Genomic DNA, 24,732 nt, shown 5'->3' with positions numbered 1-24,732 from the left:
TGCACCAGACCCAGTAAATTACTCCCGTCCAAGAAAATCTGGGGAGTAATAGATGCGTTTAGTTTTCCATTTCTTTTTGGCAGCAAACATTGGGTCAGTGGTGTTATTAATGGCAAAAGAAGCTTCCCCAGAGACGGGCACAACATTCTGACAAAACAGGGAAGCTTTCCCTGTTCCCTCTCCCAGAATCAACAAGAGTCTCTCTCCCTTGGCCACTGAGGGGACCCCAACTACCACAGATGATGTAGCTAACCTCCACCAGTCCACAGTACACCCACAGGGATACAGGGTAGAAAAATTGTTTGAGGTGCCAATAGCCACAGCAGAGTCATCCATTTGCAGCTGAGGTAAACTGCTAACCTGTTGTGCTGGCAAAGACTGTTTGGTTCTTCCATCCAAAAAAAGAAAATGTTAAGCAATCAGAGACCAGTAGTTTGTTCCACACAGTCAAGCAGAAAATTGTGCCTTTTTTCCACGGAAGAAAAGCAGCAAAAGCCAAAAAAATTTTAAGCCTTTTGAAGTCACTTTTTTAACAGAAAAATATAGTAAAAAGGACTTAAATACTTTACCAGTCCCAAAAGGTAAAATAAACATTTTATTCACAGAAAGAAGCAGCATGCAAATACTTTAAACAACTTTTGAATTGACAGGGAAAAAAAAAAAAAAAAAAAAAAAAAAGAGTGCTCCTGTTCTGAAGTAGAATACATTCTCATGACAAAGCGTTGAAACAGAAAAGGATATAATATATGTAGCTAAAACTACTGCAGCAGTGATCAATATGAAGAACATTATTTGCTCTTGCAACACAAATGAATAGTTCCTTATTCTCAAACTTGTGACCTCAAATGTAGAAAATAGAAGTTGTAGGGGTGTGGAGGTACAAGAGGGCTTACCCTTCCTTCAATACAAATATTCTCTGCATGTTTGCCTGTTGATAGATGATTTTCCTTTTATACAGCTGGATTCTACAGCTTTGTGCTTTTGTATATTACATCTACTGTGCATTCAGCCATTTCTGCCTTGATTCTATGTGGGATGATCTTCTGAGGACCAAGATTTTGCCCCAAGAACTTCTAAATTCTACAGGAGAAATTTCTGTCCATCTCCACTCCTAAGATGCATGTCAGTTCAGACGAATGTATGACGGACACAATTTATCTTTCAAATTCTGATCAAAGCACATGTCCAGTTTTCATTTCAATCTTTAATGCTATAGAGTACTTGAATATATTATGTAGGCAATCAGCATGCCAATTGTAGAACAATTCTGAAAAATATATAGCCGACTTACCTCCCACCAAATACAACTACAGGACAGTTTTCAGCATTATACTGCTTCTTAAGTGCTTTAATGAGCACTCCATAGTCTGCCAAGGCTTGCTCTACTGTTAACAGTCCAATGTTAGATTTCTCAAATGATTTTTTTCCAAAAGGAAGTGAAGTTCCATAATATCTCTAGAAAAGAAGGAACAGATATTCAGGTAGCCATCATAATATTAGATTGCTGAAAGTGTGGTTATTGTAGTATATAGGGATTGAACCTTTTTGTGGAAGAATCAAACACATTTGTATCATTAGAGAACAGGACTTTGTGTTCATCAGTTTGTTAATGCTTATAAAGAGGGATATGTCCCTTAACCATCCCTTCAGATCCTTGTCACATAAAAGACTAAACTACAAGATCATACCAATTAATATTTTATATTTTATATTTTACACAGTTTCTGCACAAAATCTGGAAACACAAAGCATCGAGGCCAACCTTCTTGGAGCACAAAACAAGGGACAGCCTAAGCAAATCCAGAAGAAAGTATGTTCACACTCCTGAAAGCATAATGCACAGTGAAGCATTATAAGGTATGTCAGTGCAATAAGTAACACAAGAGTGATGGAATGCTAATGGTGTACATCAAAACATAGCCGTCTTTAGGCACCAGCGAACCCTGCTTTTTTCTTGACAAATTGTAACACGTCTGTCAAACCAACAAAAGCTAGAACAGCAACCATGCATATTTAATAAACCAGGTGGGTAATAATGAGAAGTTATGTACCTACCATAACGTTCCATGTTAGTTGTCTTCTTCTCGCCTTCTTTCTTGCTGGATGGGTTCAGAGCCGATCCTCGGCTCCGACTCGGCCAATACTAAAGCTCGAGAGCTTATTCCACCGGCTCGAGGCTCCTCTATATCCCACAATGCTAGGCGGTAACTACTCAGATCTCATTTGATAGCTAAAACCAAGCAGTTCTGGTCTCCATAGTATGGAGAAGAGAGAAAAGGAACCCACCTCTATATATAAACCTGTAGGTAAGCTACCACAAACATAAAAGGGAGAATAGAGGTGGTAGAACATGTGGGAAGGAAAACCCCAATGGAAGATCCCAAAAATTCCTATCGGTCTGTCCAGGCTAGGGGGAAAGAGGGTGGGACGCAAGAAAGAAGGCGAGAAGAAGACAACTAACATGAAACGTTATGGTAGGTACATAACTTCTCAATGTTAAGTTGTCAATCTCGCCTTCATTCTTGCTGGATGGGACCGCGTCCCTAGCACCTTACCCCGGGTGGCCTATCAGAACAGACTCTTGAGAACAGTGGAACCAAAGTTGGCACGGTTTCTGGAGGCCATATCCAATTTGTAATGCGAGATAAAGGTATGAGGAGAAGTCCATGGGGCTGCTGCACAAATGGAATCTATTGGTAGCCTGTCCTGAAAAGCTACAGATGTAGCTAATGCCCTAGTTGAATGAGCTCTAGGTCTTGAAGGCAGTTTTTGATGTCTGATTTCATAGATGAAGGTAATTATAGAGGTAAGCCATCTTGAAAGGGACACTTTAGTAACTGGAAGGCCCAATTTCCCTTCCGCATAAGACAGGAAGAGCTGATCAGATTTCCTGAACTGTTTAGTCCTGTCTAAATAATATCGAAGTTGGCGATGAACATCTAGAAAATATAACTTTTGTTCCGACCTGTTGGAATAATCAGGGAAGAAGACGGGGAGATCAATCGTCTGGTTTAGGTTTGCCTCAGAGGAAACCTTAGGCAAGAAGGACGGATTAGTCCGGAGGGACACCCTGTCTTTATGGAAAACTAAGTAAGGAGGACGACTGCAAAGAGCATGAAGTTCAGATACCCTTCTAGCTGATGTTATGGCTACAAAAAAGTGTTTTCCATGAGAGCAACTTAAGAGGGCATGAAGCCACAGGTTCGAAGGGGGGGAGAATCAAGGATGCTAAGACCAAATTCAAGTCCCACTGAGGTGGGGGATCTCTGATTGGGGGCTTGAGCAAAAAGACACCTCTTAGAAAGGCTTTGCAGAGTTTATGGGACATGATACTGGAGTCCGAGACACCTACATGAAAGTTAGATATAGCAGCTAGTTGTACTCTAATGGTAGATGAGGAAGAGCCTAAATGAAAGAGCTCTGCCAGGAAGTCTAGGATAGACTGGATAGGTGCAGTGAAGGGGTCTATATTTTTTGATGCTGACCAGAAGGAAAAACGCTTCCACTTACTATTGTAAATCCTTCTGGTAGAAGACTTGTGAGAGGCTATCAGGATGTTACGGACCGAATGAGAGATTAAGGGAAGCCTGGCTAGGGTAGGAATCGGAGAAACCACGCTGTGATGTTGAGAGATTGGAGGGAGTGGTGCAGCTGGCCCGACTGGTGGGTCAAAAGATCTGGCACTGGGTCCAGATGCCAAGGCTGCTCCAAGAGGTAATGGTGGAACGGAAACCATATCTGTCGAGGCCAGTAAGGGGCAATGAGGATCATGGTGACTCTCGAGGTGATAGCTTTCTGAATTGAGAGATCAGTGGAAAGGGGGGGAAAGCATACAGAAGTCCCCGGGGCCAATCGTGGACTAGAGCGTGTCTGGTGGGTTGGCCTGGTAAAGGGAAGAGGGTGAAGAAGTAGTGACACTTGCTGTTTTGGGGAGTAGCAAAAAGATCGCAGCAAGGCCGGCCCCATCTTTGAAAGACTTCTTCCAGCACTGATTTTTTTTTTTTTTTTTTTTTTTAGAGACCACTCGTGAGGCATGAGAATAGCCCTGCTCAACTTGTCCGCAATCACGTTGGACTTCCCAGGAATGTGCGTTGCTATCAGAAAACGCTGAGAAGAAATCGCCCACTGCCAAAGTCTGAGTGCCTCTCGACATAAGGGGTAGGACTTGGTTCCGCCCTGTTTGTTGATGTACCACACTACGGATATGTTGTCCGTCTGAATTGCAATAGTCCCCGTGGGAAGAGAGTCCTGAAGGGCTTGCAACGCTAAAAGCACTGCTCTCACCTCTAAGACATTTATGTACAAGTGGCACTCGAAAGATTGCCACGTGCCCTAGACTGTCCTGCCCTGATAATGCCCCCCCCACCCGATCAGGGAGGCGTCCGTCGTCACCGTGGCGATTGGGGGGGGTGGAGGAATGAAGGGTCTGCCCTGGAGAACCTGAGGTGATGTGATCCACCAAGACAGGTGATTCTTGCATGATTGGGTTAGTAGGATGATGTGAGACATCGGGAACTGTTGGAAGGACCATTGAGAAAACAGCATCCACTGGAGGATCCACATGTGAAAACGAGCTAAGGGAAGAAGTGTAATAGTAGCTGCCATGAGTCCTAATACCTTCAAGACTACCCTGGCTTTGATCTTGTTGCATTGAAGTAGAAGGCAAACTTGTTTGCGGATATCTGATACTCTTTGCTCTGTTAGTCTGGCGGAAAGATGAACTGTGTCTAAGGTGGTGCCTATAAAGGTAATAGATTGACAAGGTGACAAGGCAGATTTTTCAAAATTTATTGAAATGCCTAGAGCTTGGCAAGTTTGGATGGTGAAGTCTCTGGACAGAAGCAGTTGATGTGAATAAAGGGGATTTTGTAACCCTCGGATATGATCGACTGTACCCATTTGTCTTGAGTGAGGGAAAGCCAGGCTTTTGGGTACAGTGATAATCTTCCTCCGACTGCCTCCGAAGGTGGACAGCCGGGCAGCTCCTCAGAGATGCTGAACGGGTTTATCAGAGAAAGTTTCTCTGCTACCCTGGTTTTGTGGGCCACCTCTGCCCCTAGGGCGGCGTCTATTGTTGTTCCCCCCCTCTGCCTCTAGAGGGGAATAGACTTTGTGCGTCAGATGAGACTCCTTGTGGTTTGCGGAACCACATCCCCCCCCCCCCGACCTTTGGGATAAGGTCTGGAAGGGGTAGAAAAACGGACTCCCACAGCAGAGAGAGTCTTACCTTCCTGCTCGCACCTAGTCAATGTATCCTTCACCTGAGGTCCAAACAACTTTGAGCCAAAGGGGGAATTGTTGAAGGACGCCTTGAAAGGGTCCGCAAAATTGCAAAGCCGCATCCAGGCGTGGCGTCGTAAAGCTACACCTGTCCCTGCGGCCCTACTCACCCCATCAGCCGCATATGAGATAAGCCGCATGGAGGAGTTGACAATTGAATTCAGGGTTGCCAACTGGGAGTTCATTTTGTCTTGGAACCCCTCAGCTGTTGGATCCTGCATGGCCTCACCCATATCCTTGAGTAAATCCCTCTGGAGAAGGGTGAAGTGACACAAGTAGTTCAGCGACCGAAAGGCAAAGGTCGCTGAGGAAAACATCCGCTTACCGTACCTGTCCATAGTCCTAAACTCCTTATCAGGAGGATGGACAGGTAACGAAGGATCGGATAATTCCTTCTTAGTGGCTGCGGCCACCACCATGGCATCAACAGAGACACCTTTGGATAAAAACCGTTTCTCTTTTGGGGCAGTAATAAATTTTGACGGCCTCCTTGGGGTAGGTTCCACCGAATCAGGGGCCGTCCAAGCCTTCCTTGCCACCACATCCATGAGGGGGTCAAAGGGAGGAGACACCCAGGAGGTGGAAGGACGAGAGCCAAATGCCTCAAGGTAGACCGACTCGTCCTCTGAAGGGTTAAGAGCGGGCCAGTTCCCCTCTGTTTAAGGATTTCAAGGATGTCAGCAAAGGAGACATCCTCAGAGGGGGACCAAGGGGAACCTTCAGATTCCTCCAAGTCGGTGTCAGAGGTGATAGACTCGGGGGAGTCAATGTGCTTCCTCTTGCACTGTCTCTTCTGAGAGGGTTCTCCTACCAGATCAGGAGAAGCCTCAGAAGAAGAGGATATTCCCAATGGGGAAACCTGAGGAGCTGGCTCTCTACGGTCTGTTACGAGGGGGTGGGTAGAAACCACCACAGGCACTGAAGAGGGAGGAGCTGATGGAGCCAACTGTGGGGTAGACACGGGGCCTAGCACGCTCCGCATGACCTCGAAGGCGCCCCGATCAGCCAAGGCTGAAGGTCCCCGCTCCGAGGAGACAAGGACCCTCCCGGCACCGACAGGGACGGCTCCGAGGCCAATGGAGCCGAACTCACCAGCACCGACGCTCCGAGAGGGAGAACGGGGTCGGACAAGGGTCCGATGCCACTCGCCCCCTCGGAGCCTACGAGGGAAGCTCGGCGCCGAGATCCCTCCAAGGAGGAAATCGGAGCAGACGACGGAGCCGAAAGGGAAGGTATCAGCTCCGGCGCACCGACAGCCATGGCTCCGACGAGCCCCGGCTCCAAACTCAAAGGAGTCGGAGGAGGAAGAGAAGCAGGGATGGGAACAGCCGCTGACTGAGTAGGGCTATGCAGCATTTGGGCCAGTGCCTCAGACTTGAGAAGTCTACTCACCACCCTTTGCAAGTCAGGGTCGGATAGCCTGGAGGACCAAGAGGAATGGGACCTATGGCTCCGCTCCGACAGAAGAGGGGATCCCGGAGCAGAGTGGATGGAGCCGATGGAAGGGGACCTCGACCTCTTCTTTGAAGGTGGCTCCAATAAGACTATCGGAGCTGACTGAGTCTTAGCAACCTCGGCTCCGGCCGGAGCCGAGGTAACGGTTTGAGACTTTGAAACATCGACTCCAGCCGGAGCCGATGTCGAAGCAGCCTTAATGCTCCCAGCAGACGGCTCAGAAGCTGGAGCCGACGGCCTGGAAGTCTTTGAAGGCTTCCCCGATGCAGACTGGGTCGAGGGGCCTTCAGGCTTTAACAAGCCTCTAAGAATAAGCTTATTTTCGCGTTCCTGCAGGACTCTAGGGCTGAATGCATGGCAAACAGCACAGGAGTCCTGCAGGTGCAAAGGTCCCAGGCAATAGACACGAAGTGTGACCGTCTATCAGAGACATTTTCTGACAGCACAAATCACACTTCTTGAAGCCAGAGACCTTGGAGTCTTTAGACATCCTAAAAGAGAGAGTGTATATAACACAGACACAACACACAGACACACCCTTTAACCAAAGGAAAAAATCCAGTCACACTAAAATGACAGGGGAAAAAAGGGAAGTGGGCCAAAGGCCTAAAAGTTAAAAGGGAATAAAAAGGGGATAAAAAACAAGGGAGACCCGATTTAAACTAAAGGGATACTCTATATTAAAAACTAAACTAAACAGAAAGGATAGGGGTAGAAATTTTAAGTTTTTGACTATAAAACTTACTAACCTGCCAGAGCCGGTAGAAGAGAGCACCTCGTCAGCTAAGCGGCAAACGAGATCTGAGTAGTTACCGCCTAGCATTGTGGGATATAGGGGAGCCTCGAGCCGGTGGAATAAGCTCTCGAGCTTTTGTATTGGCCGAGTCGGAGCCGAGGATCGGCTCCGAACCCATCCAACAAGAATGAAGGCGAGATTGACAACTTAACATTAATTATTTGCATCTTCTTTAAAATTCAAAGATATTTCTTGGTTATATTAAGTGCTTTATTAAGTAACAGGCTTCACAATTCCATTAAATATTTTACCACTGACATAGTTCCCCTGGCTTGATTTAACCCCTGCTGGAGGATATTCTCTCCACTAAAACTAACACAGCCAACTTTAGGTATCTGCACCACCTGTGGCTGCAGCCCCCACCCCCCACAAAGTCATCCTTGAATGTGTATGGGCCCTACAAAAGCTGCTGCTGGCTGTGGAAAATTAGGAGAAACAAAACGTATTAGTCCTGTTCAGGTTTAACAACATAATCAGGAAATTGTGATATGACCCTGTTAGGATAAATCTGATAATGAACATGAGGAAGGTAAGCACTATAGAGTTCAGCAGCTCAGAATGACTGATCTCAGTCGCACCTTGGATTTTATGAAAAGCTGATGCTTCCGATATCCAGGGATGGTTTTCTTTTTCAGGAAGTTTATAAAAACTGGCAGGACAACAGATACTATAACTTGCAACTTTTTTGGTGAAGAATTTTGCAGTGCCAAAAATAATAGCAGAATAAAGGCTCAAACTCAGGAACGTGTTAAACATTGTTCTAATTCACTTAAAAGGTTAGCAGAACAACACATTTTGCATCAACATGTTATTTTTTTGGACAAGAAATATAAAACTCTGAAGTCTGTATTTACTGACTGCCAGTAATCCTGAATGATTTACCAGCAAAACTATGAGGCAAAATCAGGAGTCTGTCAAATCTGGAACAGTGACAGGTATGCATTACTCAATAGGTTAAATAAAAGTGACTTACCCTGCTGCTGTTTGATGGAGAATTATTGCTTGAGCCAGTGGTTTCACAAGCAGGATCAGTTAAGTACTTCTAACCCTTCTTATAAATCATATAAATGATCTAAATTTATTATAAAACTGTCTGCTAAGTTACTATCTGATTCTATACCCAAAAAGTTTCAGCTTCATAAGCTTCAGAATTAAAGATAGACTTTTCTTTTTCTTCTTCTTAATGAGATACTTTATTCCCTTTGTCTTATAGTTTTGTTAAACAAGGCTTAGTTTTAACTTTTACAACTTCTAAACTTCTACAGTTCTGTATATAAGTAAACATTATTAAATTTAGAGATCTTTCATCAGATGTTTTGCTAACATCTTCTCTTTAACTGTTTCAATATCATTAAAAGAGTTACAAGCATTACTGTCCTTAATGTGATCAGTGTTAATACTAGAGTAATTACAGTATTAAATGTGGCCTCCAAATCTTTAAGAGTAAACGGTCAGCATTGTTTACTATTAAGAATTCCTGTAAAATCTAGCATTTTAACAGTTTAAACAGGAACTCAAATCATCTTTTGCAGTATTTATTAGAGAAATGCCACAATTTGCACACTTCACCATAAATGTATTGCTCAGTAAATCATTCAATGCATATTCATTAAATGTGTCCATAATGTGACTATATACCAAAACTGTAATCAATTAAAACAATCTTGCTGAACTAGCTGCTTAATAAATATATTAGCTGAATAATGTAATGGATACTTTTGTCCATGAGCCCACAAAGCTCAAAAAATCACAGAAATCGTGCAAAGATCCGCAAAGCGTGTCTCTGCATATTTGTGTTGACACATAGTGGCCTCTCAGAACATCAGCAAAATTCCTGAATCTACCATTAACTCACCCCCCCCCCCCCCCGAGGTGGTACTTTAAAAAAATAAATAAATAAATAAAAATAACAGTGTGTTCACAACAACTTTATAAAGACGATGGAGCGCTCTCAAAAATCTTAAGTTTTGGTATTCACACAGGACAGTGGCAGCAACAATAACAAAAAAAAATAATGCTCACAGACCTATTCCTAGACCAAGAGAAAAAAATCTAGCTGGGATTCCTTTGCAGAAGTATGTACAGAGATCCTAGTTAATACTTCCAGAATACTTTGCATCCAAACTCTATCCAAAAATCTACAGAGGAAGCCAAGGCCCTGAGCCTCGACCCTGCCTGGAATAGGTTTATTTTGTTGAGAACAATAAAAGGCTATAGCCCAAGACAACCATTTAGAAATAGTCCACTTTGAGACAGGTTGTCTCTTGTTACTTTTACAAGAAATTAACTTATCAAAAGTTCTGAAAGATTTAGTCCTGTCAAGATAGTACCCAAGAGATATGCTGACATCCAAGCTATGAAGTATCCTTTCTCCCTCATTTTGGGATTCAGGAAAGAACGCAGAGATACATATTTAAAGGACAACAACGGGATATGCCTTACACAAACTCAACTTATTAGATCATTTTCTCCCTATTCCATCTACCAACCTGAAAAAATGAACAATGCTGCCTTGAAAAACTATTTCCTCTGTTTTCCTCCAGTAGTACATTCCTTACCCGCACTGCTTTACTTTCACTTAGAAAAGTATTTCTCGCGCCCTGTAAAAGTTAGCTTTTGGCTCTGAAGTTGTGATGCAAGAGCGGCTACAAATCAGCAGTAGCTTCCATAGAAGATACCGCCCAAAAACTTACATCATCCCGGCGCTATTTACATGCTATTGTTAAAAATCCCTACCTCCGCCTATTATGTGATGTCAGATATTCAGACCTTCCCAACACCTGTGAGGTGTTAAAAACTTGCTGCAGGGACTGAAGAACCCCTTTTCACTCATGGTGTATCCTGCAAAGTGATTTATCTTGCTGGACATCCGGGAACACGTGGATTCCTTATCCAGAAGCTCCTACTGCATTCGGATCTTGCATTTAAACAGTAAGTTCTTCAGCTGTTTTTTTTTCATACTAGTCTGTTCCCTGTAATAATATGGAGACATCGCTTGGTTTCTTCAATATTCAAGGTGACTGGGAAATTGTAGATCATAGCACATGCAGGAGTTTTGTACCGCTTGCCTTCTAGTTTATTATGCAGTCGTTATTAGTTTAATAAGCACTGCTATTACATTTTAGTTAAGCTTTGTTCCCAAAAGGATTGTAGATTTTACTGTAATTACACAGTCAATGCGTATTTAGACCCAAATTTCATTGCCGCTAAGGTATTTTTTGTGGGCATAGTTTGCCTAATTGCAGAAGTGAGTCAAGGTATTTTGTCTGCGTAGAACTTAGTGTTTAAAAAAAAGTTTCCACTTTAAATACAAATTTCATTGCCTTGCACAAGCTAAAGGGGAGGGGGGTGTGCATGTCGTTATTTTTAGATCCAGACTTCCTGTGTGGGTTAGATCAAGATTTCAGAGAGTTTGTGTGTCATAATATAGATCCATGCTTCCCAGCATAAGTTTAAGATCCAGACAGTTTGCTTCCCAGCCTGAAGTTTTATAGCATATTTGTGTTTAAACAGTGTTTCTTTAGCTTTCTTGCACTCGCTAAGAATCGTGTGCAGTACTTGTGTTTAAACTCAGGTAAGTCTGCAGTCGCCAAGTGTCTTTTAAACACTGAGATTTCTTGCATTCGCTAAGTGTTAAACACGATCCAGACACATGAGGTCTCTTGCAGGTCACTAAGAGTGTGTGTGTGTTTAGATTTCTTGCACTCACTAAGAATAGTGTGGAGTATTTGTGTTTAAACTCAGATCTATACTTCCCAGCATGAGTTTTTGCCCTTTTTTTGCAATCATTTTGTCTTTTAAACAGTGTGACTTTCCTTGCAGTCGCTGTGTGTGTGTGTGTGTGTGTGTGTGTGTGTGTGTGTGTGTGTGTGTGTGTGTGTGTGTGTGTGTGTGTGTGTGAAAATGCCCCCCCATGGATACAGCTGATATTTACCAATACCCAGGCTCAAACCCTGTACCTTCAGTACAGGAGCCTGAAGTCTCTACCCATAACACCAACAATTTGTAAAGTTGATTCAATAAATTTTGGCCTGTATGCGCGGGGATGCAAGCCGGGGCTCTATGCACGTGGGGATACAAGCAGGGGCTGTGTGTGTGTGTGGATGCAAGCAGGGGCTGTGTGTGTGTGTGTGTGTGTGTGTGTGTGTGTGTGTGTGGATGCAAGCAGGGGCTGTGTGTGTGTGTGTGTGTGTGTGTGTGTGGATGCAAGCAGGGGCTGTGTGTGTGTGTGTGGATGCAAGCAGGGGCTGTGTGTGTGTGTGTGTGTGTGTGTGTGGATGCAAGCAGGGGCTGTGTGTGTGTGTGTGTGTGTGTGTGTGTGTGTGTGTGTGTGTGTGTGTGTGTGTGTGTGTATGCAAGCAGGGGCTGTGTGTGTGTGTGTGTGGATGCAAGCAGGGCTGTGTGTGTGTGTATGCAATCAGGGGCTGCGTGTGTGTGTGGATGCAAGCAGGGGCTGTGTGTGTGTGTGGATGCAAGCAGGGGCTGTGTGTGTGTGTGTGTGTGTGTGTGTGTGTGTGTGTGTGTGTGTGTGTGTGTGTGTGTGTGTGTGTGTGGATGCAAGCAGGGGCTGTGTGTGTGTGTGTGTGTGTGTGTGTGTGTGGATGCAAGCAGGGGTGTGTGTGTGTGTGGATGCAAGCAGGGGCTGTGTGTGTGTGTGTGTGTGTGGATGCAAGCAGGGCTGTGTGTGTGTGTGTGTGTGTGTGTGTGTGTGTGTGTGTGTGTGGATGCAAGCAGGGGCTGTGTGTGTGTGTGTGGATGCAAGCAGGGGCTGTGTGTGTGTGTGTGTGTGGATGCAAGCAGGGGCTGTGTGTGTGTGTGTGTGGATGCAAGCAGGGGCTGTGTGTGTGTGTGTGTGTGTGGATGCAAGCAGGGAGTTGTGTGTGTGTGTGTGGATGCAAGCAGGGGCTGTGTGTGTGTGTGTGTGTGTGTGTGTGTGTGTGTGTGTGTGTGTGTGGATGCAAGCAGGGGCTGTGTGTGTGTGTGTGTGGATGCAAGCAGGGGCTGTGTGTGTGTGTGTGTGGATGCAAGCAGGGGCTGTGTGTGTGTGTGTGTGTGTGTGTGTGTGTGTGTGTGTGTGTGTGGATGCAAGCAGGGCTCTGTGTGTGTGTGCATGTGTGGACGCAAGCAGGGGCTGTGTGTGTGTGTGTGTGCGTGTGTGGACGCAAGCAGGGGCTGTGTGTGTGTGTGTGTGTGGACGCAAGCAGGGGCTGTGTGTGTGTGCGTGTGTGGACGCAAGCAGGGGCTGTGTGTGTGTGTGTGTGTGTGTGTGTGTGTGGACGCAAGCAGGGGCTGTGTGTGTGTGTGTGTGTGTGTGTGTGTGTGTGCAAGCAGGGGCTGTGTGTGTGTGTGTGTGGATGCAAGCAGTGGCTGTGTGTGTGTGTGTGTGTGTGTGGATGCAAGCAGGGCTGTGTGTGTGTGTGTGTGTGTGTGGATGCAAGCAGGGGCTGTGTGTGTGTGTGTGTGTGTGTGTGTGTGTGTGTGTGTGTGTGGATGCAAGCAGGGGCTGTGTGTGTGTGTGTGTGTGTGTGTGGATGCAAGCAGGGCTGTGTGTGTGTGTGTGTGTGGATGCAAGCAGGGGCTGTGTGTGTGTGTGTGTGTGTGTGTGTGTGTGTGTGTGTGTGTGTGTGGATGCAAGCAGGGGCTGTGTGTGTGTGTGTGTGTGGATGCAAGCAGGGGCTGTGTGTGTGTGTGTGTGTGTGTGTGTGGATGCAAGCAGGGGCTGTGTGTGTGTGTGTGTGTGTGTGTGTGTGTGTGTGTGTGTGTGGATGCAAGCAGGGGCTGTGTGTGTGTGTGTGTGTGGATGCAAGCAGGGCTGTGTGTGTGTGTGTGTGTGTGTGTGTGGATGCAAGCAGGGGCTGTGTGTGTGTGTGTGTGTGTGGATGCAAGCAGGGGCTGTGTGTGTGTGTGTGTGTGGATGCAAGCAGGGGCTGTGTGTGTGTGTGTGTGTGTGGATGCAAGCAGGGCTGTGTGTGTGTGTGTGTGTGTGTGTGGATGCAAGCAGGGGCTGTGTGTGTGTGTGTGTGTGGATGCAAGCAGGGGCTGTGTGTGTGTGTGTGTGTGTGTGTGTGTGTGTGTGTGTGTGTGGATGCAAGCAGGGGCTGTGTGTGTGTGTGTGTGTGTGTGTGTGTGGATGCAAGCAGGGGCTGTGTGTGTGTGTGTGTGTGGATGCAAGCAGGGGCTGTGTGTGTGTGTGTAAGCAGGGGCTGTGTGTGTGTGTGTGGGGACCCAAGCAGGGGCTGTGCGCGTGTGTGGGGACCCAAGCAGGGGCTGTGCGCGTGTGTGGGGACGCAAGCAGGGGCTGTGCGCGTGTGTGGGGACGCAAGCAGGGGCTGTGTGTGTGTGTGGGGACCCAAGCAGGGGCTGTGTGTGTGTGTGCGGGGACGCAAGCAGGGGCTGTGTGTGTGTGGGGACCCAAGCAGGGGCTGTGTGTGTGTGTGTAAGCAGGGGCTGTGTGTGTGTGTGTGGACGCAAGCAGGGGCTGTGTGTGTGTGTGTGGACGCAAGCAGGGGCTGTGTGTGTGTGTGTGCGCAAGCAGGGGCTGTGTGTGTGTGTGTGTGTGTGTGTGTGTGTGTGTTTGCTGATGCAAGCAGGGGCTGTGTGTGTGTGTGTGTGTGTGTGTGTGGATGCAAGCAGGGGCTGTGTGTGTGTGTGGGGATGCAAGCAGGGGCTGTGTGTGTGTGGGGATGCAAGCGGGGGCTGTGTGTGTGTGTGTGTGTGTGTGTGTGGGGACGCAAGCAGGGGCTGTGTGTGTGTGTGGGGATGCAAGCAGGGGCTGTGTGTGTGTGTGTGTGTGGATACAAGCAGGGGCTGTGTGTGTGTGTGTGTGTGTGTGGGGATGCAAGCAGGGGCTGTGTGTGTGTGTGTGTGTGTGTGTGTGTGTGTGTGTGTGTGTGGGGATGCAAGCAGGGGCTGTGTGTGTGTGTGTGGGGATGCAAGCAGGGGCTGTGTGTGTGTGTGTGTGGGGATGCAATCAGGGGCTGTGTGTGTGTGTGTGTGTGTGGGGATGCAATCAGGGGCTGTGTGTGTGTGTGTGTGTGGGGATGCAAGCAGGGGCTGTGTGTGTGTGTGTGTGTGTGTGTGTGTGTGTGGGGATGCAAGCAGGGGCTGTGTGTGTGTGTGTGTGTGTGTGTGTGTGTGTGTGTGTGTGGATGCAAGCAGGGGATGTGTGTGTGATGCAAGCAGGGACTGTGTGTGTGTAAGGATGCAAGCAGGGGCTGAGTGTGTGCGTGTGTGTGGATGCAAGCAGGGGCTGAGTGTGTGTGTTATGCAAATAGGGGCTGTGTGTGTTTTTGTGTGTGTGTGGATGCAAGAAGGGGCTGTGTGTGTGTGTGTGTGTGTGTGTGGATGCAAGCAGGGGCTGTGTGTGTGTGTGGATGCAAGCAGGGGCTGAGTGTGTGTGGATGCAAGCAGGGGCTGAGTGTGTGTGTGTATCCAAGCAGGTGCTGTGTGTGTGTGTGTGTGTGTGTGTGTGTGTGTAAGCAGGGGCTGTGTGTGTGTGTGTGTGTATACAAGCAGGGGCTGTGCGTGTATGCAAGCAAGCGCTGTGTGTGTGTGAATGCAAGCAGGGTCTGATTGTGTGTGTGTGTGTGTGTGTATGCAAGCAGGATCTGATTGTGTGTGTGTGTGTGTGTGTGTGTGTGTGTGTGCGTGGATGCATGCAGGGGCTGTGTATGCGGATGCAAGCAGGGGCTGAGTGTGTGGATGCAAGCAGGGGCTGAGTGTGTGGATGCAAGCAGGGGCTGAGTGTGTGTGTGTGTGTGTATGCAATAGGGCTGATTTGTGTGTGTGTGTGGATGCAAGCAGGGGCCGAGTGTGCGTGTGTATGCAAGCAGGGGCTGAGTGTGTGTGTGTGGATGCAAGCAGGGACTGAGTGAGTGTGTGTGGATGCAAGCAGGGGCTGTGTGTGTGGATGCAAGCAAGCAGGGGCTGAGTGCATGTGTGGATGTGAGTTTATAACATAACACCAACAATCTTTATATTTTTGTGCCTGATTTAAGTCCTTTCCTCCTCCTATATTAATGTTTAGTTTTTTCAGGGTTTTTAGTGGTGCTTATTCACAAGAGAGTTGCATCTCATGTGGTGTTTACAAGGGGCAGAGAGTGGGGGAAACAGTTTAGCTCTGCTTATGCAGAGTCTGCTTACACTGCTAGTGGCACAACACTTTTTTTTTTTTTCAGAAGGTTGTGGGTTCTATTCTGATGGTATGTTGGTGAAAACCGAAACTGTACTGTGTAGTACTTTAAAGTGGGAGGATGCTGCAGTCCTCGGCCCGTCATATTGTGGAGAAGCTACGTAGCAATTAAAAACCTGTTATGTTTGCCATGCATTCCCTACTGGAATATTACTAGTTTATAATTTTTGTTGTGGAACATAGGCAATGTCTTCGAGGGCAGCAGGCATTTCATCTGCAGGTGAAACTGACATATACAGTTATTTGCTCATACCTATCTCTTTATTAGTTAGGATTTCTTTCGTTGAAATTATTTCGATGAATTTTACCTTTCTAGAGATTTTGTATATTGACTTAGTGGTGCATTGTAGTGGGAGGATGCTGCAGTCAAGGAAGCATAGTCTTTTACAAAAGATGTCTAGTTAGTACAAACTAGCTGTTCGTTTGCCATACATTCCATACTGCAATATTACTTATGTCTTTGTATCATAGGCAATGTATTCAAGACCAACCAACACTATTTGCAGCTGAATCATTGAAATATAATTTTAATTTGCTAGCTCCTAACTCTTCATCAGTTACAGATGTCTTATGTGTAATTGTTTTGATACATTTCACTTTTGCTGAGATTGTACTTATTTACTGATTTGGTTGAAATGTATCGACAAGTTTGAGGGTCCTTTGTATAATGGAAATGGTCGCAATTAGGCAGTTTTGTCAATAGTGGTGCTGCATTGTGTCACTGCTTACAGGAATAATTTTCAATGTAGTCAATTTAAAACATGCTCTACATGTGCTGTATGATACAATCAGGAAGGTGCATCACATAACATTTATGTTTGTACACGTTTTGGACTTGTGCAAGGGGCTTATTTGAAATCAGTCCACAGGTTAAAATTTATCCGTCACTATCCAGATGCATTTTATATGCATGTGGGTTTCAATGCTGTCTCAATCAATGTCAGTTTCAAGGGTAGAGTAGTTTTACTGCTAAGTCTGTTTTTATTGTGGGACTGTTTTGCGCTGCTTACCAGATGCCTATGGATTATTTGTTCTAAACAACTTAAACAGTGTAAATGAATTCCAAACAAGGGTGGTCTGTGGGGGTGCACTTTGGTGGGTGCAAGTGTGTGTGGGGGGGTTGGTAGCGAGGTTTGCTAGTGTGTGGGTGGAAGGGGTGTGTAAAGTTCCCTAAGTAAGTTAGGTGTAACTCGTGGTCTGTGTTACTCAAATATGAGCCTGAAGTGCAGTCATACCACCTGTTGTGATGCAAACCAGCAACTGTCCAGATTTCCAGAAACTGTCCGGGATGTTGGCCTCACACTTTTCTTCTGTACCTCTTACAGTTTTTCATTTTTCTGGCAAAGCAGTGACAAGTATACTCGTAGAATGTTAGGCATTTAAAGTTAGATTGCCTTTTTTGCTTTCACGAAATGCAAGGAGACTCCAATCACTTCATTCACTCAACTTTCTAAAATTACTCCATGTCTGATTAAAATCCATCCTTGGTTTGGAGCCTTTGTGTGGTCCCAGCAACCTCTTCATTAAACAGCTGCCTAATGTGCAAATCATTTGAATTTTATTTCTCCAGAGGTTGTACATATTTACTGATTTTGGTGCCTGGTAATGACAGCAGTCTGAGTAGACTGTTCAGGTATAAATGCTCTGAATTGGACAGTGTTGTCATTGGTTCATACACGTGATAGCATTGCTGAAAGGAAAAGTGTTCAAAACCATGTTAAAACATGGTCAATCAAGACTGTACTTTCGCACAACGAATACAAGTTAATATGATCAGGAAGGTGAATCAAGCAATATGTACAAATGCACAGCCGTTAGTATGTGTACAACGGTGCTTATGATTTGAAAATAGCTCAAAAGGTAAACTATACCTGACACTGGCCAGATCCATTTTCTTTGCAAGTGGGTTACAGTGCTGTTGCTGTGGTTGAGAGTTTCGATGGCAGAGAAGTTGTAATGCAAGTGTCCAGTGTGCGAGTGTCTTGCTTTGTTGAGAAGGTTTCCATCAGTATTTTTGATGTAAAAGTTAAAATTTTTCACCTGAGCTACCAGTAATCATAGTGGAAGTAATGTACACATTACTGTTTCTGGTAAATGCGGCGATAAAGCCATGTACTGTGCCACTGAAAGGGCTGCAGTAGGGAGGGCTGTGTATAGGGGGGCCCATTTGACCATAGCTTTGTGGGGCAGGAGGGGCCAGCGACTGAGACAGCCCAGGGTGCCAGAATGTATTGATGCACCACTGGTTCCCTTGTTTTACAAAATGATTTGCTGCTTACGATAATTGGGGAAGTAAGTGATCTTTGCCATTTTGCTAGGAAGGGATAACTGTGGGCCAGAGTATGGCGTTGAATCTGTGCAGGTTGTCTGATGGTTAAAAGCTGGGTTTCCTTTATTTCTGCAAGTTGAATCATGTTGTGCTACAGATTTTCAGAAATATAGTGTCTGCATGACATTTTCATGTACATTCCGGGGTGTCTGCAACAGGTGTTTTTCCCAGCATATATAATGGACTTTTTTGTCATTAGGCATTTACAAACAGGCAAGGTTTTTTCAATGTGCTCCCTCAGTACATGTGCAAATGCAAGTTTTTTTTTTTTTGTTTTCCTGTACCAGTTGCGTTAGCTGTCATTAATGACTGTAATCCCAGTCTCAAGGGTTCAATAACTCAACTTACAACACAGCAGCTTTGTATCGGACAGTTACGCAGCCTGTCACTTGTTGGGGATGTTAGCATGCCACTTGCAGGATTAGGCATAATGATGGTTGCCACTGTACTACCGTTGTTTCTTCTGGGTGTGGTTGTGTCCCATTTGTGATTTAAAAGTACATGGTGGGTAGACCTACTACAGGGCTTTCCTTTTTGTTGGAAGATTGGTTTCTTGGCTACAGAGCTTGTGGGCTGATACTCTGTTACACCATACTGTCCCCTTCACTTTTGGGCCTATTTTTGAAACAAGAATTGTGCAAGTTATTAGTTGCTGTGCCTTTTGTATCCATTCTTGAGTTGGGGTGTAGTCCACTTTGATTTGTGCTGCCTTGGCTAGTCCCCTACAGAAAGTAATGGTGCTGAACAATCATAAATATTTAGACACATTAATGCCAGTAAGGTGAAATTCAAGTTTTTTAATTGGGGTTTGCACGGCAACTTCACATCTCATTTCCACACTAACTGTTACTGCTCTTGGTGCACTTAACAATGAACCCATACAGCTGACCTGGCACAAGAAAGTCAAGATAACGAAGTAGCCTTTTCCATGTCGATATGCACACGTTCCCTGGACACAGTAGCCAATACCAATTTGTGTGGTACATGCCTGATCTACTTGCACATATTAGTAAACAGCTCAGCGCATGACGACTGGTTGCAATAGCTCTGTAATCCTTGTATCTGTGATTTACTATTTCTACATGTAATTGAGACTATGCGGATAAATGAATTACTCTTTCATGATCCGATTATTCCTGGTGTTGACGCTTCTTTTTTAGTTTCGCTGTTGACACGGCATTTCAAGGGCAGACTTCAAGACAGGGCTATCAATTTGAGCCTACCTATCGCCCAGGACAGCTTAGGAGGAAACTGTGTACGAGCAGCAGCAATGACAGTGAAGAGCCAACAGTACACCCTGATGGCTATAGTCTAGCAGACATGCAGTGATGCTTCTGCTGCTGCACAATGATGAACACAGAACGTGAACGTCACTGCTGTGTATCATCACCACACACAATCGAAAAAGAGAAACTCAGCATCCGAAATAACACATGCATCACCATCCACCCGCAATTCGAAACTGCTCGTTTATTATCACACATCCTAGAAATGCTATATAGATATCGCTATATGCTTAGAGGAAGATACCAATGCACACAGTGGACAAACAGGTAAATGTTTCCACCGTTGCTCAGGTGGGACTGTGACTGGCTGCTTGTGTTGCATATTGTAATGTGTAAAGGGAGGGCATAGTTAGCAACATTTCATGTTGGAAGCATAACCATACAGCTGTTTGTATGTATGGGGGCTCATATGTGCAAGTAGCTAGTGTTGCATGCAACTGCCACTGGTGAAAGCATTGTTGCTTGACACGTACGCACATAGCCAAACCATCGCAGTTGTTGAAGGCTCAGAAGTATATCTGGACAAATTTAGTCGACTGCTTAGTACATGGTGCAAATTACTGAAATCTGTTTTGTTTCAGGTTGTACCACCTGGTAGCCTGCACAGCATATGTCTTGTGGATGCATAACAATTGCAAACTTGGCTTCAGAAATTACATGGTACTTCCCGCGTGTGTTGTAGCACGAATAAGAGCTGAAGAAGCAAATGAGGGTTACACTGGGTTTCAGCCGTTTGAAGGACTATGGATTTTCTCTGAGCATTGATATGGACTTCTGGTCATTAAGTTTGTTTATCCAACTGTAATGTTTATACGAAAAGGAATGCTACTATACATTGTTAATGTAACACTCCTGAATGTGCACTGTAATGGAGAGTGATAAACTGTTCAAATCATCAAATTAAGATGCGTTTGTGATCAATGTTGACCTGACAACAACATCATAAAACAATTAGATTTTCAGTTCTGATCAACTCATGTAGACCGCCATACAGTCTTGCCAGTAATGCAGAAAGTTAAGTGATTCATATGTACACAACTCCAACTACCTGTCATTGGCATAATATTTCATTATAGTACGTAGCTGTGGATTGTCCCATGATACCACTGTAAGAGCAGACTTATTAGGAACATGTATATGTACTGGATACAGAAAGGTTAGGCAATTCAACTTCTCTTGGCTATCGTGCAGTTTTCAGTGTGTGCATCTAACTTATTTTTACAATTCATTTTTCATGGTAGGCCACAATATGTTCAGCTGAGATTTTAGACTAATCCATCTGGAATTGGATATACAGTTCAATTGCTGATGTTGCTAGCTTCCTCAGTCTGCATCGTAGTTCTGCAAAAGCAATAAATGACATAGCTGAAGTATGTTTTCTCGGTATGGTACTGACAAAGGCAATAGATGGCACATATGTTAATATGGATGTATTGCAGACTAACATATTTAGTTTATTTTGCTAACAGTCAGAAGTGCTTTGATTTATATCCAGTCTGATTAACAGCTACTCGCACCAAGGCCATTTAGAGACATAAGGTACTGCTGCTATGATGGGTGGGTGCTCGGTGGGTAATCATGGGTGATGCTTGCGGCTATGATGTCTTGCTCAGCATTGCTGAATGGACCTTGGGGTATTGCTGTCAATTAATGGATGGGTTGCCAACATGCACGGCCTTTGCCTGTTTGGTGTCTCTGGGGAATGAATTACATTTCTGTAGTTAGCTTTTTAATAGACCTATAGCTCAGCTGTAATGCTGAACTTTGTGGAAGTTGGAACGTGAGCAACCCATCATGTCATGCATTATTCTAGTGAGTCCTGACTTGCAACATGCTTGGACAATTCAGTCTTCAGTTCACAATGTATTTTTCTTTCTTGTAAGTGTACAACAGCCATGCCTCAGTGCTTTGCATATGGTTGCCATATTTGCCGAGACTGTCTGCCACCTGGTGTATCATTCCATCGTTTTCCATGTGATATTAAACTTTGTACCCAATGGGTGGTCAACTGTGGGACAGATGCTGATAACATAAGTCAATTTGTCAAAGCTGAGGTAACCAGTGCAAATCCACGGCATTTCCTGTATTCAAACCATTTCGAAGGGAGCCAGTTCGAACTGAATTTTATGCACCAGTTATTTCCAGAGGGCATGAAGCCACGATGTCTAATTAGGAGACTAATTAAAAATGCGGTGCCCACACATTTTTGGTGTCTCCACGAAAAAATCCACGGACATCAAAAATATGTTGCCTTCAGTGCAAACAAGACACAAATGTAAGTAATCTTGAGGTCAAATGTTTGCCTATTTGTTTAACAGCGAATCTGTCCAGTAAGTACTGTTGACATCATAATGGTGGTTATAACTTGATGCATTTTCTAACCATTACAGCTTATCGATGAACTAACTACCACACAGCCGACATTGCCGGAGATTGTGAGTGAACAACTGTCACAGGACCAAAAGGTAAGTATTTGCTTCATTCGATTTTTCAGTTGAGTATCATGCTGTGATTTTGGTAACCTTTCAATTGTGACAAGTGGTTGAGGTTAGACCGTGTTGCCTCTGACACACTGACAGTGCAGCGAAACGCAAGAGAAGTGAACCAGCAGCCGAGTTAGTACAGCAGAATGATGAAGAGCAACCAAAAGACCATCTGGCCTGTCAAGAACATGTGGAGGTAAGCTGGAATCCGTACTTGCTGAATATAGACTGGACAAGCATTTCTTTGGTATACTGCTATGCTTATGTATGTCACAGTAAGCTGGATGATTTCTACAGGCATTATGAAAACTGCTATTGTCAAGTGAACATGATGGAAGAATGTCTGCTCTTAATGTCGTGTCTTCACACAAGAGTGTGAAGTGTTGAAAGGCTTGTAGGCTTTCGCTGATTGTTAAGCAATCCTTGATTCATGGATAACTGGTTTATGAGTTGATTATGACACAGCATGTCATGCCAGCCATGTGTAAATGGTGGTTTCCCGATTCATGTTTGTATCTAACGAGAACAGTTCATGGTTGACAGTCGTAGATTTAAGGAGAGGATTTTTGTATATGCATTTTTAATAAGGGGAAAAGTACTGCACTAGCTCACGGCAAACTTTCCTAGCGTGCTCAAAGATATAAATGAGAATGTGAAACTGAAAAACAAGCTAATCTGAAGGGAGGCTCGTGCTCAGAATGCAAATATCTGAAATTTGGCATTTTGGTTTACAGTCTGGAAATTGGTTGATGCCATGTGTATAATTTGTAAATTGAAATTCAGCCATTGAGGTGGATGTACTCATCCCACTGTTTTGTTCCTACATTTAAGGTGCTGACAGAGTACATTCTTTGCCCTTATTGCAGGTGCAAGCAGCAGAATTGGAGGAAGAGGTGGTGCAAGACATCAAGATATACACGATGGAAATTCAGAGTTGTAGTATGAAGACGGTGGCATGTCAAACAAAGTCAAAGTTCTGGAGAAAAGGTTGTAGTGTAAGAGTGCAAGCCAAGTTAGCGGATCGAGTAAGACAACCTTGTAAGATGACTGATGCAGCTATACAGTTTCCAGAGGTTGCAGTGTCACTGTTGATGGACCACACGTATGTCAAAAAGTCCAACGTTGTTCTGACAGAAAGGCGTGAACTTGGACTGGAAGACTACAGTTGTACAGAATTGGGAACATGTAGCAGGAAAGTGACTGAAGATAGCAAGAGGATTATGGTGTCAGTGAGGCATCCACAACTAGATCCAGTACATATACACCTCTACAGATAAAGACTTGCAGCACCCCAGTCAATCTTCCAGCAGAAGTCCTTCAGACAAGCATTATTAGTGAATCCTCATTTTCACAGTGCAGAGATGATGATAATGAGAAGGATCCAGACTGGTACTACCCTTCTGACAGCATGTCAACCTCTGAGATGGAAGACACAGTTGAAGAACTGGATGAAGGTGAAAAGATAAGTGAGCCCAAGTTCACTATTTGAATCGTGCCTTGATTCTCTATTCCTGAAACTGACGTCCTCAATGCAAAACACCCACAGTGGAAGTGGAAAAGAGATTGAAGATGGATTCCTATGTATTTGTGAAGGTCTCCTGCATTAGTGGACATGAAGTTCTGGAGTAGCAAAGTCAACCGTAATAGGTCAAATGCCTGCTGGAAATCTACTGCTTGCATCGTCTGTACTTCTCAGTGGAAGTACATATGCCCATATTGTGCAATTCTGTGCATATGTAGGACTGGAATTTATAAGTGAGAGAACCTTCTATTCAATTTGAGAGTACTTGTTTCCAGTGTTGCAACATACCTGGACTGAGCATCAGAGGCGGCTGCTGGGAAGATGCAAAGGGTAAGGAAATCAGGCTTGCTGGAGATGGGCGATGCGACAGTCCTGGATATTCAGCAAAGTATTGCTGGTATAGCATGATGGACTTGGATTCTGGAAAGATCATTGATTTTGACCTAGAGCAGGTTACCACAGGAGTTGCTTCTGTAGCACTGGAGAAGAATGCTTTCAAGAAATGTATAACTGATTTGCTGGATAAGAATCTAAAGGTATGACTTTTGGCAAATGACAGACATCGTGGGATTAGATTCTTGATGTGGAAAGAATTTCCAGAGGTTGAACACCAGTTTGATGTGTGGCATATGTCAAAAAGCCTGACAAAGAAAATAGCTGAAGCGGGAAAAAGGCAAGGGAGACGTGAATTACTGCAGTGGTGTCACAGCATTTCCAATCACCTGTGGTGGTGTGCTGAAACATGCGAAGGAGATGAAGTTGTCCTTGAGGAAAAATGGTTGTCTCTGCTCTACCATGTTACAGACCGTCACAGCTGGAGTGGTGCAAAGAAGGTTTCCTGTTGTGGTCTCGAGATGCCACTGATAGACGGAGATAAGAAGAAGTGGCTCAAAGAAGATGTGTGTCACAGCTCATTAAGGAAGATTGTTTCAAACAAGGCATTTCTTAAAGATCTGAAGCACATCACGAAGTTCTGCCACACCGGAAACCTGGAAGTGCTCCATGCATTACTATGCCGGTACTGCCCCAAATTTGAGCACTTCAGCTTTGCAGGAATGAGAACACGAATCATACTTGCCATCCTTGACCATAATGAGAACCACAACTGGAAAAAAGCAGTTGTCCGATGCCCTACCAACAAGTCAGCTTCTAAAGGAGAGCTTCGATACAGAGTGGTGCACCCAAAGGCCAAACAGGAATGGGTGGCGAAACCAATATTTGAGTAGCGAAAGTTCGACTACATTTATGACTTCATGATGGTAGTAGTACAAGCCAAAAGAGGCAGTTTAGAAATTTCGCCCATGTTGGTACCAACTTTGCCAAAGAATATAGCTAGGTGCGAGTAGCCAGAGAAGACACAGGTGATTGCAGAACACATTTCTAGATTTGG

The 24,732-nt window shown here is 44.8% G+C and overlaps 1 protein-coding gene across 2 annotated transcripts in view; it reads right to left on the bottom strand.

Annotated features, from left to right (window-relative positions):
* Positions 1 to 24,732, bottom strand: part of DPP7 (dipeptidyl peptidase 7) — a 2,619,404-nt gene that overhangs the window by 2,207,648 nt on the left and 387,024 nt on the right. For both annotated transcript variants that reach the window (XM_044058506.1, XM_044058507.1), the window contains exon 3: positions 1,292 to 1,455. In XM_044058506.1, the coding sequence (XP_043914441.1) occupies positions 1,292 to 1,455 (164 nt within the window). The remainder of the gene's footprint in view (positions 1 to 1,291; positions 1,456 to 24,732) is intronic.

This window comes from Protopterus annectens, chromosome 16.part0 (assembly GCF_019279795.1).
Source record: "Protopterus annectens isolate FY-2018-M chromosome 16.part0, PAN1.0, whole genome shotgun sequence".
Taxonomy (NCBI): Eukaryota; Metazoa; Chordata; order Ceratodontiformes; family Protopteridae; genus Protopterus; species Protopterus annectens.
The sequence above is the reverse complement of the archived record's forward strand: the minus strand, read 5'-3'. Positions and strand labels throughout refer to the sequence as shown.